We start from the raw sequence: 20,118 nt of genomic DNA, 5'->3' as shown, positions 1-20,118 counted from the left end.
TATCTGCCATATAAAAATATTGTAATATCACATTTTGCATCGTATCGATGAATATTGGCTATGTTTGGCTGCACAAACATACAAAAAGTCTTACGATGGATATATATTATATATTCAAAAGCAATCCTGAATTGGAAATCCGAGAGTGATAGAATATAATATACATAATATAATCTACTGATGAATTTGATGAATTAATTAAAATAATTGGTTATGTACTAAACGCTGAAAAAAATTAAAGAGCTAAGTCTAGTAGTTAAAATATCTATATCTAATTAGAATACCTACGGATAGTTGTGAAAACATCTCTTATTTGAAATTTATTTTTAAAATTGTGATTATAATTTATATATAACATTATTAAAATTTGTCCATTATCTATCAGCCATATCCTATCATATCAATCCAATCATTGATATTATTGATTTGATACTTCCCAAAGTTACAGTGTACAAGTTGTTTACGATCAACTTCAAAGCTTCAAGCCGGCAAAGTAACTGTATGAATACTGCTGTGACTACAATTCAAATGTCAATATAATTTAGCTCAATACGATTATGTTGTAGTAATTGTGCAGTTGCAGTGCAGTTTCATTATCCTCTAATTCATTTACCACCGCATTCCTGCAAAATATCCGAATCCCTTAGCCTTCCTAGTGGAACAGGTATTTCATAAATTTAAATATTTGACAGGCATCGCGCAGCAGTGCTGTTGTCAATGTTGCAGTTTTCTATTAGTTATAGCACTGCAGGGCTAGCGAAGTCTTTGATTTCGATAATTTGTACTGTCATTTTGCATTTTCTGCGTCTAGTTTATATCAATGGAGAATCTTACAATCTTTCAAGAAAACGTTTCGTTCTTTTTATTGAAAAGGTTAATAGCAAACGAATGCTTCGTTGCATCACTTTACATTCTCTATCTTAGTTTCCAATAGTAAAAGTTCTAGAGTCGTTATAAAGTAGAGTGCCTGCAGTTTGTTTGTAAATGCTGAATGGTATTTACTTTACGGCATAAAATGTCTAGAACAGTTCACTGTAACTGTAACCTAGTTTTCTTTTATCACTTTTATGTCGTTGTCCACAAAACCCTTATGTGAGTCATAATTCAGTTAATTACTTTTCAGGCTAGCATCAAAGAATTCATTTTATAGTTTAAGTTTCGCTGCATGAACCTCATTAGCGGGAAAAGTATTTAGGTTCTGAATACTTTGAGTAGCTTAAGCGGTTTGTAACTGATAAAATTTTAATTAAAACTAACATCACTTTACTTAACTAGATTAATAAACTGAGCACAAACGGCCATTTATTTGGGCATTAATGAGCGATCATTTATTGTGCCGAGGACTACGTTCGTATCTATTAACTCATGCACAAATTATAGGTTGTTACCAAAATACGATAAGATAACATAATTCGTAAAAAAAAATCATTTGTTATATAGATAATAATATACTGACTGTTTATCTGAATTAAAGTGACCTAAATTAACTGAAAAGTGGCCACTGTGTGACAAACACGAAGAAATAGCAGAATCCTTATATATAATTTATCTTAGGTGTTTCTCGGAACGCCAAATTTAAGTCCCACCGTGACCACAATTTATGTAATTGGATCGAAATATCGGCATGAAATCAATAAAATATATATCGTGAGTCATAATAATTACAACGCCCTTAAAATTTAAATTCAAAATTTATATATTTAATAGTATCAATGTAATAACTGAATCGTCAGACTTAAATACTAAAAATGTTGTATGTTTTTTTGAGTATAAATTTCGCTGAGAATGTCTTTTTATTTGGATAATTATGGATTTCTGCAAAATAACGCCTAATTCAATAAATTTTCTTAATTCTCACTGACCTCTACTGTATACCACTTGACTGGCGGCTGTCAATGTACTTTTGTGCCTATTGATATTCGCAATTTTGGCGCTGTTGGCCATGGAGCGAGAGTTTGCGGTACAAAAACTATATGATAATTGTACGTTCCTTCGCAGCCATTTGTATTATACGTCAAAATTAGTTCACTGGCCCTTCACGAGTGGCGCTTCAAATAGGCACAAAAAATTTGCTATCAAACATATGGCAACAGCCTGTCCAGTGGTATTTATACAGGTCAGTGTTAATTCTACATTTACTTTGGCTTCACTAACACAACTCTGTTAGGAAGAAACCGCAACGCAGTGAGCAATTTTATAATGATTACATGTAAAACCGAAGAGACTTAATAATACTTGTCTATGTTTTAATTTTAATGATCAATGATGTTTCACCTGAAAACAGTAAGCACTATTTCATGAGTTATTCCTACATAGTTAGGTAGATCATTAGTATAGAGATGGCCCTTATATTGAGCCCTGTGGCATCCTGATTATTAAAAGTGAATCAGATAATAATTCACCATTGATATCAACTATATGAATCCTATTAGAGATAGATTGTAACGAATATCAGAGAGTTAACAGGGATTCAGTAATGGTGTAGTTTCTTGATTTACGTCTGATGCTAGACGCAATACAAAGGCTTAGATAAATCACACAATACACCATTACGGCGGTTTTCCTGTCGCGCCGATTTCCATCAGCGTGTGGAGCTAGTCGCATATGTTTACTACGAATGCTCTTGGCCACACGCGAGACAATGACCCACCCAACCAATCCGCGTTCCGCGCGCGTGATAGAAAATACATGTATAAAATATAGGTTGCGGATGGTCTGGTCCGCACGCGGATGAAATTCCGCGTGACAGATTAACTGCCCTGAGCATCATGTCACTCCTTCCTTTGAATTAGGTAACATTCCGTATGTTCCGAGGTCACCAAATAGATGAATTGTTTAACAGTATTAACATTCAATCATTAGTTATTTTTGTTCTTTCTAGAAAACGATAACCACATATTTTGAGCATAAGTTTTCTCGTGACTATATTATATAAGTGAATTATAGCATATTTTACTAAGAAATAATGAAAGACATTATTAGTTTAAGAAAAAATATTGATTTTTTCTTGTAATTTATTAATTAATGAAAGAGTAAAGTGTTCTTGGGACTCTCTACCATTTAAATTTACCGATATAATATCTGTTTGTTTTTCATATTTTAATAAAATATATTATGAAATTGAAGGTTAAGTCACCCTTGTCAATAATGCTTGTTAAGGAAGGTGAGGTATGTAAGTATAATATGAGTCACATAAAATCACAACATTCTGTAGTTAGTTTCTGTTTTTAAATAGCGGAAACTGTGTCAACACAATACAGAGGGTTATTTCCGTCCGAAAAATAATCTGAGTTACTCTGACATCGCACCCAGAGAACTTTTACCTCAAATATAATCTTATGTAAGAGCACATACTATCATATCTTGTTGGACGATGGTACGGAACACTTCATGTTAAACTTCAATTCGGGCTTGAATGGTTATCATATCAATTGTCCGCGACTTTGCGCGAATAAATTTCTTTTCGATCTGAAGATTTGTTTGTTTGTTGTTTTATGTATTTATTATTTGAAGTTGGGTTCCGCACAAATTAATTTTCTTATCTTTGGATAAACAAGCAAACTATAATTTATATTTTTAATATAATTTTTAATAATTACCATAATAAAATTTAAAATTAATTTAATTGTAATAACTTGTATAGGTATACAAGTAGTATAGTAAATTATTTTCTTATTGTTTTTATTCTGGTATTAATTGTTTTAATAGCGGATAAAACACAAATAATTAGACTTCAAGTTTATCTGTATGAAATATATGTATGAATATATTATATGGCATACAGAAGTGGAATTTTTATAGTGTTAAGATTTTTTAAATTGAAGTAAGTATTTTTTATATACTTATTTAAATTAGCCAAATAGAAGAATACAGTTCAATAAATTTAAGATCTTCAATGTATACCTACTGTTTTCGACGCAATAAATTCTTTTGATAAGAACATCATATGACTCTGTATTTCCAATCTCTCACAACTGCTCAATCCCGCTGAGCTACTGTTTAATGTCCTACTTTTCAAGTTCCATTTTCCTTTATATCGGTAAAAGGAAAATAGTAGTTTGCCCCTTGATGACTTGCACCGACCGTGTTTTATCCTCAGCTGGAAAATTTTAAGTAATGATTCTATGAGAAAGAGAATCATTATGTCAAGCGTTTTGTTCCTTTGAAACAATTGTCGATAGTTTAATAATCTGTTTTCTAAGAGTACAGAAATATAAGAACGAAAAAAATCCACATAAAATATAGTAAATAAAAATTAAGTAAATAATACAGTTTACAATATATATATACTTACATCTGTATTGAGGTTAACTAATAACGTGCATATAATGCTTAATAAATAAACTTTTTGTAACTAAACTTAATTACACAAATAATTAAATAACCGAGGTGTTATAATTAATAGTAATAATTAGTGCGAGGTCTTCGATTTGCTTATATTTTAATTTTTTTCAACAACTAGTTATCAGACCTAAATATATTACATACTTACCAGCAAGTTCCATTTAGAGCAGTTTATTTTATAATTTTTGTTGCGAAATAAATGTAATCTTATATCTTGTAACTTGAGCTCCCTACCAGCGAAGGTTTCTTCAATATTTGTCAAGACGTTTTGGGGGTTAGCGAAATAAAAATCTGCTAATTTAATATTTTAAGCAGACATTTTACTTTTATTTATATAAAATATTTTACTGTAGGAACATTTTATATAACAGTGTTTCCATTTAATTGTTCACGGTACATAAAATTGTAAAAACTACACATATTAAAGGATTGAAATATAAACTAAATTCAATAGATATATGATAATTGTAGAAAAATTGTTCCCTTTAAGTAGTACTTGTAATCACTTACACAGTAGATGTTGTTTGTATTTATTTTTAATTTATGAAGTGTTTTTAATAACTCCACATAACTCAATTTATAAATCAAAGACGGATTTCTAGAACATGTGGAAGATCATCCAGGATTAGTCATTTCTATGAAAAACCAAATTATGCAAGAAATAAAGCTCAGAGTTTGAAGAAACACTGTCCTGAGGAAAATGACAAAACTTACCGACATACTCAAACGAATTGACCAACAAAAGTGTGGCGTGACGCATGATGCGAGATAAAGTGGGGAAATGGAGCCAAAGAGTGACAGCACACAAGGTGGGAAGATGAAATAAATAGACAGCAGGACAGAGGCCTTTGTCAACCGGCACGCCGAACTATGAGAAATTTTATAGTTAATAGCTGTACATTCTTAGTTTTTAAATGTCAATTGCTTTTAGTATGGACTAAAACGGATTTATTATTAATTTAAGAAGCATATATATGATTTTTACTTAAATAGTTTACATACATAAATACATAAAATCACGCCTCTTTCCCGTAGGGGTAGGCAGAGACCACTTCTTTCCACTTGCTACGATCCTTACATACTTCTTTCGCTTCGTCCACTTTCATTATTCCTTTCATACATGCTCTCCGGTTTAGGGTACTCTTGACTCGGCCTTTTTTCAAGACGTGCCTGATTTGATCTTGAAACGTCCGCCTAGGTCTACCCCTTCCAACACTTTCATTCACACTGGCCTTATACACTTTCTTCGTCAATCGTTCTTCATTCATTCTCTCCACATGTCCAAACCATCTCAGCATACCTTTCTCAATTTTTGTCACAACATCTTCTTTCAGACCACAACGTTTCCTTATCTCACTATTTCTTATCCTGTCACTCAGTTTAACTCCTATCATACTTCTCAACGCTCTCATCTCAACTGCATTTTTTCTGCTTTCATGTTTCTTCTGCCATACCCAACTTTCACTTCCGTACATGAGTGTTGGAACCAACACCCCCTCATGCACAGCCAAGCGAGCCTTATTAGACACCTTCTGACTGTTCATAAAGGAGTGCAAAGCTCCATTCACCATGTTTCCTGCATTCAATCTTCTTTCAATATCACTCTCATACTTTCCATCTCTTGTAAATTTAGAACCCAGATACACAAACTCATTCACCTGTTAAATTTTTTCATCTCGAATCACGATATTGCAGTCTGTCACTACCTCATCTCTTTCAAGCACCATCACTTTCGTCTTCTTTACATTCATCTTCATTCCCTTTCTACCAAAAGCTCCATTCATAACAGTTACCATCTCTTGCAACTCCTCGGCAGAAGATGCAAGTAATACTTGGTCATCAGCATAGAGAAAACATTTGACGAGTAACTCATTCATTCTCAACCCACTATCATTCTCTTTTAAACCTGTCAAGCAATTGTTCATGAACAGATTAAACAGCCACGGTGACGCTACACATCCCTGTCTAACACCTTTTTCGATATTAAACCATTCAGTGTATGCTCCGTTTATCCTTACACAAGCACTAGAATCTCTATAAAGAGATTGCAATGCTCGTATGAGGACACTGCTCACACCGCTCGCGGACAATGCTGACTACAATTCATTCCTCACCACTCTATCGTAGGCCTTTTCTAGATCCACGAACGCGCAATAGACCTTTTTGTTTTTAGCCAAAAACTTTTCGGCTATGCACCGCAAGGAAAAGACCTGATCCGTACATTTCATTCCCTTTCTAAATCCTGCTTGTGCATCCCATACTTTTTCGTCTGTTTCATTCACAACTCTTTTAATCAACACTTTTGCATACAATTTACCGACGACGCTGAGAAGGCTTATCGCGGTAATTTCTGCAGTCTTGTCGTGACCCATTTCCCTTATACAATGGCACGATTACAGCTTTGCACCAGTCTCCTGGTACTTGCTCATTTCCCCAGCACAAATTGAAGAGGCGGTACAGCTGGCTAGCCACTATGCCCTGACCAGCCCTCAGCATATCGACGGTAATCCTGTCATACCCTGCAGCTTTACCTAATCTCATACTTTTCAATGCTTTCACTATTTCATCCATGCTTATCTCACTTTCATCAACATTTATATTAGTTTCAATAGAAGCTGCCGGATGTTGTTCATGCACTTCCTCTCTTTCAAACAAACTTTCAAAATACTCTTTCCATCTCTTTAGCACACATTATTCTCCTCTTATTATGTTCCCATCTTGACTCCTGATTATACTGAGCTCCGAGGTAGACGTTTTTCCTCTGGCTGTTTTGATGGATTTCCAGAAGAACTTAATGTTTGTCTGGAAATCTTCAGAGAGCCTCCTATCAAAATCATCCTTTCGTTCTTCTTTCTTTCTAGACACAACTGCTTTCGCTGCTGATTTCAATCTTTTATACTTCGTTCTTGCTTCCTTTATCTCGTCATCCGTTGCCTTTTGTACTTTTTGGTTAGCTTTTGTTGCTAACCAATCCAACCAAGCTTTCTTCTTTTCTTGCACTGCCATTTGTACCTCATTTGTACATCCATCCACAAATTATAGTTCTTTTTTCCTTTCCTTCTTTTAGCTACCCCGTATACCTCAACAGCAACATTCACGACCCCTTTCTTAAATGTCTCCCACAAATCTTCAATCATACCTATCTCTTCTATGCCTTTAAAACTTTCTTTCAGTTTCTCTACATACTCGTCTTTCCTTTCTTTGACTTGTTCTTATTAGTTATAGTTTTAACTTATTATATGCATTTGCACCTTCTCGAACTCAAACTTAAGGACCTCTTAAGTTGGGGTCGTTGAGAGGACGTCGTAATTATACATTTTTTTTATGAAATTAAGGGACGAGACGAGCAGGACGTTCAGCTGATGGTAATTGATGCGCCCTGCCTATTACAATGCAGTGCAGCTCAGGATTCTTGAAAAACACCAAAAATTTTAAGCGGCACTACAACTGCGCTCGTCACCTTGAGACATAAGATGTTAGGTCTCATTTGCCCAGTAATTTCACTAGCTACGGCGCCCTTCAGACCGAAACACAGTAATGCTTACACATTACTGCTTCACGGCAGAAATAGGCGCCGTTGTGGAACCCATAATCTAGCCGGCATCCGGTGCAAACGAGCCTCCCACTGGTAGTATGAGGGCAGCACAGGAACGATCGTCGTGGAGATCTTTGGAGAAGGACTTTGCCAGCTGTCTTCCGGGTGATATGATGATGATCGATTTTTATTTCATGACACTTACTAGTTGTATAAATTATTCTAATGAAATTTCTGTGTTAAGATTTCCCTTCTTAATATGAGTGTTGACTTGCCCCTAATGAGAAGTTGTAATAGTAGGTCTAGCCATAAAAGTGAAAATAAATGTAAAAAATTTTAACAAAAAAACAACCGCCTTCATAAACACTATTCCAAAACAATAGATATAAAGTGCACTAAAAAGTATAAAAATAATTGCGTATTTTTATACAATCTTAATAATTATTCTTATTCTAGTTACGATTATTGTAATTTTTGGAATCGGTTAATACAATAATCGTACCTAGAATAAGATTAATTAATTAGATTGTATATAAATACGCAATTATTTTTAAACTTTTTAGTGCACATTATATCTATTGTTTTGCAATAGTGTTTTTGAAGGTGGTTGTTCTTTTTGTTAAAATTTTTTTTTATTTTATGATTTTCAGTGAATTTGAAGTACACTAACTAATAATTTGTCTAAATATGTGTAGATCTACAAAATTTTGCAATGCAGCAATGAACGTAAGTACTTTGCAATTTGATTACAGACAGTGTTCTGTTACTTAGTCATGGATTCCGTAATCAGAACCTAACCAAACTATCTTTGAAGTATATCCTTTCCAATGAAAAAAGAATCATCGAAATCGGTTGGCGCGATATTGAGTTATTCGTAAATTTATCATCCACTTTGCTATACGTATGTATAGCAAAATTTAAGACTTTTATGGTTTTCTCATGGATCCACTGTCAGATCTGGACCAAATTACAATGGGACCATTCAGGAAGCATTAGCTTTCAAATAAAATAGAATTATCAAAATCGGTTCACCCAGTCGAAAGTTTTGAGGTAACAAACATAAAAAAATACCGACGAATTGAGAACTTCCTCCTTTTTTGAAGTCGGTTAAAAAGTCTTCGGGGACTGCCGATAGAAGTGAGTGAAAGCTAGGTAACTTACTATTACTACTTATTACTACTTACTTCTGGCAGCTGTCTCGGTCAACGGATCAGCCTAGCTATCCAACGCGGTAATGCTGCCAGTATTCTTGGTACGCTTCCACGTAATGATAGTTTTAATTTTATGTAGTCGTAGTATTGTAAATATTGTTATAAGATTTGTTTTACATATATGTTTAATATCATATAAAACTTATATTAAATTAATATAAAACAATCAGTATTGAAATCGTTTCTTTTGTTAATCATTTCAAAGACAGACACAGTTTCATAAATATTATATATAGTATTAAAAAAACAAGGTGTTTATCTTAATTTGTTGTGAGACATATCATATAGGTATTATAGATTCTCGTTCATCGCAGTATCATTGAAAGTCGGTTCAGGCAGACTTGCCTATCCAGTGTTGATGCTTCCCGATGGTACTGCTATCGTCAGAATAAATGCAAGAATAGAATAGAATAAAAATATATTTATTTACCATAGTGAGTGTCAATAGCATAACATATTGCAACAGCACTTGGTAAACGTCATGAAGCTACATCAGTGACGAGCGCAGTTCTAGTGCCGTTCAGAATTTTTGGGGTTTTTCAACAATCCCGAGCGGCACTGCATTGTAATGGACAGGGCGTATCAATTACCATTAGCTGAACGTCCTGCTCGTCTCGTCCCTTATTTTCATAAAAAAAATAACATACAACATATTCCGTCGATATTTAGCAGATCATGGGTCCATCTTGTGAGGGGGCTACCATCATTGCGTCGTAGTCGCAATTCTAGGACTTTTCTGCCCCACCGGCCATCTCATCTGTCCGTCGAGCTATGTGCCCTGCCCACTACCTTTTACTTTAGTTCTCCTACGGATCTCTTCAATTCCTATTACTATTTTGCCGTCTGAGCGACCATGAGCTTTCTCCGGCAGGAAATATTATTAATACGGTATTCCACCCCACGTTTAGGTTTCAGCTCTATCTTTTATCAAATCGCCATCATCACCATCCGCCAAGTGCTCATATCATGGAGAAGTCTCAGTAGTTTGGTCTCCATCTTGTGGTCTTTTTATTTATTTTGTTTCCACAATCGTTTATGAATTACATTATCGGAGTGTTTAAAAACTTGAAGTATTAAAGAGGGGATCTTTAAAATCACTTCACTAACTGGGGTCTGATGGAAAACCTTAGATCATATATACGTCTAGATAGACTATGACAGCTATGATAATGTCGAAAAAAAACTTTAAAACTAACCTGTATATTGAGCAATTCACGCACACTAACATAGTGTCATACAAACACTTAACTAATATTCCTGGCCTGTTTTTATCGGTTGTCTAACAGCAAGAGACTATCTAGACGTATAAATTATCTAAGGGCAAAACTTAAAATTTCGTGTAGGCGGTTGAAAATATAATTCCTTTGACGTTACATGTTTATACTGTGCCGTAATTTATAATTATTTGCGTGTTTGCGTGAAGTTATTTATAATTAAATTGAAAGGAACCTCTTCTAATCAATATTTTGTAATAAACATTTTACTATAATGGATGTTATAGTAATATATTTATAACAGTCATATACATATTATATACAGTATTTTATCGCCATTTCAGTATTATCGATTGTTAGTTAGTATTGAGTGGCTCAATACATAAGCAGAGGCTTTTAATAAACCTGATATTTAATTTTAATTAAACTAAGACTCCATTGTCTATTTGATATAAATATAGAGATATTAGATGTCTAGATTCTAAGTAGCAAACAGTGAAAAGAAGACTGAGAAAATAATTTTATTCATATTTTCACGAATCTAGCGTTTGTGTAGAGATTTAAATTTATTTCTGAAACGACGGAGTCTTAAATTAATAATAGTGTTACCTGCAACCTAATAGAGCTCATAAGGAATTTTAATCTGATTTTATGTACCTAGTTGATTCCGGTGGAGTTTTGTGGGGGTTTGAGTTTGTTATGTGTTGCGAAGTGGATGTGATACTTACCCTCTTTGGAAGAGGTCAACATTGTAGAACTTGTACAATTCGACGGAGAATTCGAAGGTTGCCTGCAGGTCGGTCATGTTGTGAGAGAGGGGGCTGGAGTGCGAGAGGCGCGGCCCGCCATGCCGCGGCCCTCGCTAGCACGGCCGCACCGTGAACAGGACCCTGCTCTGACACATATTAACATCGCATTGTACACTCACACGACCACACCCAATACTAGCAACGTTCAAAGCCGGCCACAGGCTCGCGATGGCGGCGTGGAGACTCTAGCTCGTTGAGTCTGGAACTAGAATGAAATCTTTCGTGGATCTCATGCGCATGCGCTAAACGAACGCGCCGTCGCCATACGGGCACGGCGCTCCCGGCTCAGACCTGCAGTGCTGAACAAATCGCAACCCAGGTGGCTTCTCACTACATTTAATGAATCACTCCCAGCTAAATCGCGTGTTAGCGTAAAGATTACCCTCCCGCGGGAGGCTTGAAAGGTCAAAGGGCGTCCGCCTCGCTGATAGATATTGTATCTGTATTTATATATATATTGGCGATTCAATTTGGGCCGACGGGAAAGTTCACCTTAAACAAGTAAATGTCAGGGAACGAATATATCTAATCTGGGGCGCTCTTGAATACATATTAATCTTAGAATAATATATTCTAGCTAGCGTATAGAGCATGCATGCGTTAGATATTGGCTTATTCAAAATACTGAGGATATAACGGCAAATGTGGCTGACTGATTAAGACTGGTAAATCTAAATCGGTTTGAGTAACAAAAGATTCGCTGTTGTTGATTAGATCTTCTTTCGCAAGCTTTGTAAATCTATACGCTAGTGTATCGTAAGTCTATATCTGGGACTCTTTTTAATTTAACAATTCTCGACTATTTTTAGGTAAAGCTTTGTAAATATCGATTTATAAATGTTTACAATCATATTCAGTTGTAGTAGTTTATAAATATCTTCATTAGATGTGTTACGATATATTGTGTAGCGTTTTGCCTATAAAGCTGTGGGAGTGGCTTCAGAAGAGCAATTTCGTTATATTTTGCTTAGAAATGAAACTTTGCTATGAGTATTACAAATATATTGATATTAATAATATTAAAACCGAGGTGAACAACCTTTGCTTGTTCTATAAACTGATATAAAAGGAAATAAATCAGGCAAAGTTTTCAGATGTGTTCAGGGTTGTCAAACCATGGTTTTTTAATTTCACTTTTGTAATAAATATTCATAAAAATATTAATTCTTAACTTGCTCTTATTATCTTACTGTGTTATAAAAAACAAAAAGTTAACATTGTGTTGAACACTTGTTTTAAAACAGTTCTGTTACAAATCCGTATTTTTCTGTTGATTAACGTTCAACAATCTTTATACATTGCTTATATTGAAACACGAGTCGAAGCTTGTCTAAGGTGTGTAACAGACACATCATATTTATATGAAAGATTTAGATTATAATATTATGATGACAGATAGATGACAGCTGACAAAAATTGCGTTTCGTTCCTATAATTGGTCCTGTACACTTCAGTTCATGTTGTGCTTAACGACGTTTTAGTTAAACACAAGCTTAAACACTCTATTGTAATAGAAATCGATAAACTCTATTTTAGATATCATTATTGTTAGGTCACTGACATTGTTATAGTTAGGTCACTGTCTAACAAAACACGTGTTTAAGCCATGTTTTAAATACTTTTTGTAATAAGACTGTTAGTGTTTCTGTATCTACGTAGCTATTTAATGGAATCTTTTAATGGGCATATTGTCACTGCCAGTAAATGATATTCTTAATACAATACACATATATACATATATAAATGTAAAACATTAATATTTATCATACAAACGTTAGCACCTACCGGGATTCGAACTCGGGGCCCTAGCTGAGTAGTTAGGGTCTTATACTTATCAAAGACCGATGACAATGCAATAATTTCATGTTACTGTTGAATGTAACACCTTAAAATGTATGAGTGTTGGGCCGATGGAATAGGGGTCCCGTATAATTTAACATTGGATATGGGGGCTAAAGATGTTAATTTATTCGTATTGCCAAAGAGTACCACTGCACTCTTTTTGGTCTCCTAGTTGAAGCACTCTTATATTGGTCGCGAGGCTCCTCCAAGTGACGTTGTAATAAAGTACCTACCGTATCGTCCACGTACTTTGGAAACCGCAAGTTGCACCTTTTGAGGCTTCGGGAGGTCACTCGTGAAGTGAGCACACCCAACCTGATGGCTGGGGTGAGAATAGCGTGGTCTCTACTCGATAGCGAATGCTTCGGTAAGTAAGGTAGACTCGTATGATGTGCACGAGCCTGTCTGGCATACCCAGTTAATACAGCTCAAATATTAAGCAGTTATGACATACCATGTCGAAAGCTTTCACAACATCGAGAAACACGGCCGCCGTAAGAGTACGGTATTTGAATCGTTTGAGAATATACTCGGTGAATCGGTGTGCTTGTTGCGGCCACGAAGTGAGCAGTCCTGAAACCAAACTGATAATAATAATATAATAATATTGACACACTTTTTTTACACAAATTATCTTGCCCCAAGTTAAGCATAATATATAGCCTGTGTTATGGGTTACAAGACAACGATATATTTAATACAATATACTTACTTAAACATACATAAATTCATATAAACATACATAATTACATTTAAACATCCATGACTCGGAAACAAACATCCATATTCATCATATAAATGCTTGCACCTACGGGGATTCGAACCCGGGACCTCTAGCTTACTAGGTAGGATCGCTAACCACTCGGCTATACAGGTCGTCAGTGATGGTCAAGTTCTGCTCCGCGAAATAATATTAGAGGCGCGCGACCCGTGAGAAGTATTTATTCGTAGAGTTTACGTAGTGAGCTAATTAAACAAATAGGTCTGTAACAACTAGAGCTACATTAACCGTTGAAGTTTACCGGGTTCAGGAATATCGATGACAACTCAAAAATAGTGGCGTACGTCATTATGTAAGGAATATTAACACCGCCTTTCATAAACATCCGTCCTTACGGCAACGCCATCCAGTTCTAGACTGACGACCTACTGAACTACTACTAACGATTGAAGATATGTAATTATTAGTACTATTTTATTAATTGTAACAATATTTTAAGGTGGTAATAAAGAAACTAGATTTTTTGTTAAAGTAAAATATTAATTCAAATTTGCATGAAACGCTATTATTTATTTATTGTCAATACTGGCAATAGTAATACAGACTCTGTTAAAATTTAAGTTATTTTATATTTTAGTATTCGCAGTTAAAATGAAGAGTATCTCTATACTCAAGTGGTTCCTGAAACCCTTGTTTTAAAAAGTTTAAATTTGAATCATATCAGAATTAAAGTAAAACGAAGGAGTCTAAATATCTTGGTTTTAGTTAGCTAGCCGCGGTATCCTGTGCAAGGACCACAGCGGCCCAAATTTCTGACACTAAACAGTAATATGCTAGCAATATTGTGTTTAGATATCGAGGGTGCCGTGACTCGTGGTGAAATATCTGGGCTAATGAGACTAACTGACGTACAATAAACAACACCAGACTCACAATTATACTCAAAAAATGCCTGAAGCAAAACTCTGTTCAGTTGTGTTTTGACCGCGCTTTGAATACAACGCCACGCAAAGACAAAGTGTTCGGTGAAAAACTGTCAAAATAAAAGCATATCCAAACTTAAAAAGGATGGAGTGTCGTATTTCAGGTAAATTAACAGAATTATGTAACTGGCTTATCAAGTCAGTTAAGTTTTTAATAGTTTTGCTAAATGATTACATTTCAATTGCTGAAACAAATACATCACCGACGAAATGTTATAATAAGATAATCAATCAGTTTCTTATGAACATAGACTTTGGATATAACTGCCAAGAAATAAAGTTTTACTTTGAATGAATGTTTTAATGTTATCTGTATAAGTCAATGTGTAATTCGTTTATACAACACTGCTCGGACATTATTTGACAACATTATAATAGGCGATTGGGAGTCTTGTGTTTTGTAGTACGTTAATAGATGCCGTTCAGAATTATGGGTTTTTCAGAACCCTGAGCACCGCATTATAATGAGCAAGGCGTATGAGTTACCAAGAGTTGAAAGTTCGTCTCGTCACTTTTTTGCAAGATAATCCATATTCTGTAAGTACCTACAGTTACAGTAGTAAAAAAACGAACTTTAATAATCTTTATCTGCACTAGTGACAACCCTAGCACATAACGTAGTATAAAGTCAACAGTGTTTTCTATGGCAACAAAATTGTAGGGCTTCGTGAGACTGATTACGGGGTCGATAGCATAGTCGGGTGTTTCCGAGAAGCGAAAATCTCATAGAATTATTATACACTGGCCTTCAAAAGTAAGTATCACACTTTTAAAATTGGGATAACGTTTTAAGTTCACAAGATATACTTTCGAAATAAAATGACTCCAAAGAGAATTTAATTTTGTACATAAACACTTTATAGTCGGTAACCTTCTTTTAGGAATTGGCTGAAAAAAAACTTCAAAAACAAAACCATTCCTTTTTCAAAGTGGACGTTTCCGAATTACAATTTTACCATTCACATTTTTCTTTCTGTTTCAAAATATTTCCAAGATCGATGGGTCTTGTTTTAAAAATTTATGCTAAAAAGCACATAATATTTATTTATCATGCCTCTTTCAGTTGAAGAATGTGCTAGGATCATGGCTTTTCTGGAACTAGGCATCAGTATACGTCGCACTGCAAGAATGGTGGGTGTGACGGTACGAGCGGTCCAGAAGGTAAAGCGAAGGTACGAAGAGACTGGACACCATCTGAGGAGACCTTGTAATGGCAGACCCAGGTGTACCAGTGCCCGAGAAGATCGTTATATTATTTCCACTGTGTTAAGAAATCGCCACCAAAATGCAGTTGAAGTCCAGCAACAGCTACTTCAGACCCGAAGGGACTACATTAGTGACAGTACAGTGAGAAGAAGACTTGCTGAAGCAAATTTGAAACCCCGAAGACCAGCGAGTGGCCCAAAACTCGAGAGACAGCATCGAGTAGCGAGACTGCGATACGTCCGTGAACACATGCAGTGGGATGAAGAAGAATGGTCAAGAATTTTGTTTGTAGATGAGTCTCGATTCTCCCTTTACACTTCTGATGGAAGGCGAAGTGTTTACAGGCGACCTGGTGAGCGATACCTTCAAGCCTGCATCTCAGAAAGAGTCCAATACGGTGGAGGCAGTGTACACGTATGGGCTGGCATATCTTCAGAAGGTCGCACAGAGCTAGTAGCCATAGGTAATGGCACCCTCACTGGACAAAGATATGCTCAAGAGATTCTCAATGAGTATGCAGGCCCGTATTTAGCAAATATGGGTGATGCTGATGCATGATAATGCCCGGCCACACACGGCTCATATCGTACAAGAGTATATTCAGGAGGTCGGTATCAGCATGATGGCTTGGCCATCAAGAAGTCCTGATCTCAACCCGATTGAACTCGCCTGGGATGAGCTTGGGAGGCTAGTCAGAAATCGCAGACCACCACCTACTACCCTCAGGGCACTAAAGCAGGCCCTGGTAGAAGAAAGAGAGAATATTCCCCAACATCGGCTCCGAAACCTAGTGTTCAGTATGCCAAACCGGCTCGAAGCTGTAATCAGAGCTCGAGGAGGCAATACCAGTTATTAAAAATTAAATAACATGTGATACATTTTAGTTGAATTTTTTTACACCAAACTAAAAATGTCTATTTTCGTTGTTTTATCTTTTTTAAGTTAAAAATATTACTAATGTATAATTTTAGTTTCTAAGAATTAAAGCCTATAAAATTTGCAACAAAACGTTTCTAATCTTAAATCTCTACCTTGTATAGTTAAGAAAAATATTTAATTTGAAAAGTGTGATACTTACTTTTGCAGGCCAGTGTATTTGAAATTAGAAAATATAAAAGAATTGAAATAAAAACTATTCTATATCTCAAGTTGGATCTCAAGCTACACGCAGTGTGCAAAATCTGATTAAATACGGTTCAGTAATTTAATAAAATAATACATAAAATAACAACTCATCAATCAATCGCTTGAGTCAATGATAAGGATATAATGTTTCAAACAAACAGGAGTTATTCCAAGACCAACAACCAAGGTCAGACACTATCAACTATATACATAAAGAAAAAAAAAACGTGTACATCTGGAGACGCCCGACAGAAGTGATAACTTAAACTAATCTAAGTTGAACTATTTAATATTGAAATTATTTAACTTGAGAAAGGATTCGTATATTATTTACATTTAGTGTAATACTCTTTGATCGATTTTAAAATATTATATTATAATATATTTTGTTATTTATAGTTACAATTCTTAAACATGAACATTAGAACTATGTGTATGTACATTATGAGTATCAATATTTATTCCTATAAAAGTAACAATTGTTTAAAGTGAGAGAGGAGGAGCCTGCCTGCTGCTGCCGTATTCGTGAGAGAAAGGGAAGCCAGACAGATTGGCGCTGTAACGCGTTACGTTACGATGCCTCCCATAAGAAGTTATCACTTCAACAATCCACAGAAACTTTACATAGAGACCTTTGTCTAGCAGTGACATGAAATACAACAAAAATGAAAATGTAACAGTATATAAATAAAAACGAATCGTAAACTAATTGTGAAAGCTATCAATTGTATTAGTATAGCTTATAACATTGTATTTAAATACAATCAAAGCCGTACAATAGAAACTACAATATAAAAGAATAACTATGAAATATAATTCAAAAGTTAATATTTCAACTCATTTCAGCAATTTCAGTGCAATTTTATTAAAGTCGTACAGCCAGATTGCTTCTAAATCCGCGGTGAGATTGCTTGGCGTTCTAGAAAGTTTATCAGAAATATGTTTGAAAAGCTAGCGCCTCCCTTATGGCGTCGACGATCTTTTGAGATTAGGTTAAACAACCAACATGATTTTAACAAAATATTATCTAATCTAGATGAAATAGTTTTTTATAATGATGATACAGATGATGAAGAGATCACCAATTAAATAAAATTTGTGGACCGTAATTCATTACATTGCTGACAGCTCGAAAAATAACCAGCAAATATCCAAGTATATCTAAGTGATCGGACAGCCTGAGACGAAATTATGATAACTTTAAAGCAATATCAATGACAGAACAATAATGTATATATTATTGAAAAGAGCGCAAATAAAATGCTGGAAGTGTTTCTTGCGCCGTTTCTTCTCTCTCAGAGCGCCATTTGTTTTCGAAGCGGTGGTAGCGTTTGAACTGACATCAAAAATAATTCTAAAGGAATAAAATTTGAGAAATGCCTTTTTGGAACGTCGATGAATTTATGTTAAACATTACTTTAATTATACTTTATATTATAAATATAATTTCATCTTATACTGGATGAATTCGAGGATGGTTATGATTTAAAATGTGATCCATAGATCATGACTTTATTCATAAGATTTTAGAAAGTTTATTAAATAAAGAAGTTCGCTGAGTTTCTTGCCCTCTTCTACTCAGGGGGTTTACTCTCTTTGTCCGAATCGAAACTTCGTAAACGAACGAAATTTACACGAAGCTTCGTTAGTGTATTGAACCTTGTCCAATTTAACCCCCAGAAGACTCAAGTTTGCGCGTTTACCAGTAAAAAAACCCCATTTGTCGTATCACCGCTCTTCGAGAACACTTCTCTTAAAGCCTCGCCTAGTATCGGAATACTGGGTACTCAAAATCTCGAGCGATTGCCAATTCCGTGGCCATCTGGAGGGCAAAGCCAAATTGGCTTCGAAGAAGCTGGGCGTCATCAATAGAGCACGGCAATACTTCAAGCCGGCCCACATTCTAGTGCTGTACAAAGCGCAGGTCCGGCCACACATGGAGTACAACGTAGAGCAGCTCGAATTGCCGGGGACTCAGTGCTCTGTGAACGGCTAGATCACTTGGCGTTGCGTAGAGACGTCGCTTCATTGTGTGTCTTCTACCGCATTCATCACGGGGAGTGTTCCGAAGAGCTGTTTAACCTGATTCCTGCCGCTGAATTCCACCTTCGCACGACACGCCACAAGTTAGGATTCCATCCCCACCATCTGGATGTGTGGCGGTCCTCCACAGTGCGGTTTTCAAGGAGCTTTCTCCCTCGTACTATAAAGCTGTGGAATGAGCTTCCTTGTGCGGTGTTTCCGGGACGATACGACATGGGTACCTTCAAAAAAAGCGCGTACACCTTCCTTAAAGGCCGGCAACGCTCTTGTGATTCCTCTGGTGTTACAAGAGAATGTGGGCGGTGGTGATCACTTAACACCAGGTGACCCGTACGCTCGTTTGTCGTCCTATCCCATAAAGAAAATAGCATTCTTGAAATCATTTCAAGCCAATTTGCAACAAAATACACACAAACGAAAATCAATAATTAACATCTTTGGTTTCGTCAAATGGACGTTAAAATTCCGAACAAACAGCTGTCATCTTCCTATTTTCGTTCGGAACGTAAATGAATTAGAGTAGGTTTAGAAATTTGAAATGTCAAGCAATGACGTTCGGGACGATAGTTCGAAACGAATGGAACCGTAGTAGGAAACATCCGAAACTTCGTTTTTAGTTGAATTAGAGTAGACCTACAGGTTTGAGACATTCATTTCCGAATGGGTAGTAGTTTTTGACTTTCAATAAGTTATTTCATATTCTATTTTGAATAAAATTATTTGAATTTGAATCCGCATATAAACTTATGTGAAAACTAAGATGCTTATTGCAATAAAGCCATGAACTACTGTTTATTTCCAAATAACAATGTGTCTTATTGTAGATATAGACTTATAAACAGTGTGTATTTTACTTCTATGAATTAAATGTAGCCACATACTTGTTATAACATTTGCTGACGATACACAAAACATGAAAAAAATCGGTGCACTAGTTAGGTTAAAAAGTAGACTTTTAATTTTGAGCGAATATTGACATGCTGTACATTGTACAATCCGGTCACGAGGTCACTAGGTCAACACTCAATCATTCAATGAACTTCAATCTTTGCACATCAAAATGCGATGTTGCCACCCCGCGTGCT

General features: G+C 35.5%; 1 protein-coding gene across 4 annotated transcripts in view; it reads right to left on the bottom strand.

Moving 5' to 3' along the window:
* LOC126972424 (protein FAM135A) overlaps window positions 1-11,392 on the bottom strand; it is a 46,299-nt gene extending 34,907 nt beyond the window's left edge. For 2 of the 4 annotated variants that reach the window (XM_050819144.1, XM_050819147.1), the window contains exon 1: window positions 11,033-11,371. In XM_050819144.1, coding sequence (XP_050675101.1) covers window positions 11,033-11,109 — 77 coding nt within the window. In that variant the 5' untranslated portion in view covers window positions 11,110-11,371. Of the gene's footprint in view, window positions 1-11,032 lie in introns of all 4 variants that reach the window. The other 2 variants (XM_050819148.1, XM_050819146.1) reach the window with 2 other exon arrangements.
* Between the last annotated feature and the right edge of the window lie 8,726 nt (window positions 11,393-20,118).

This window comes from Leptidea sinapis, chromosome 26, assembly GCF_905404315.1.
Source record: "Leptidea sinapis chromosome 26, ilLepSina1.1, whole genome shotgun sequence".
NCBI classification, from domain to species: domain Eukaryota; kingdom Metazoa; phylum Arthropoda; class Insecta; order Lepidoptera; family Pieridae; genus Leptidea; species Leptidea sinapis.
The sequence above is the reverse complement of the archived record's forward strand: the minus strand, read 5'-3'. Positions and strand labels throughout refer to the sequence as shown.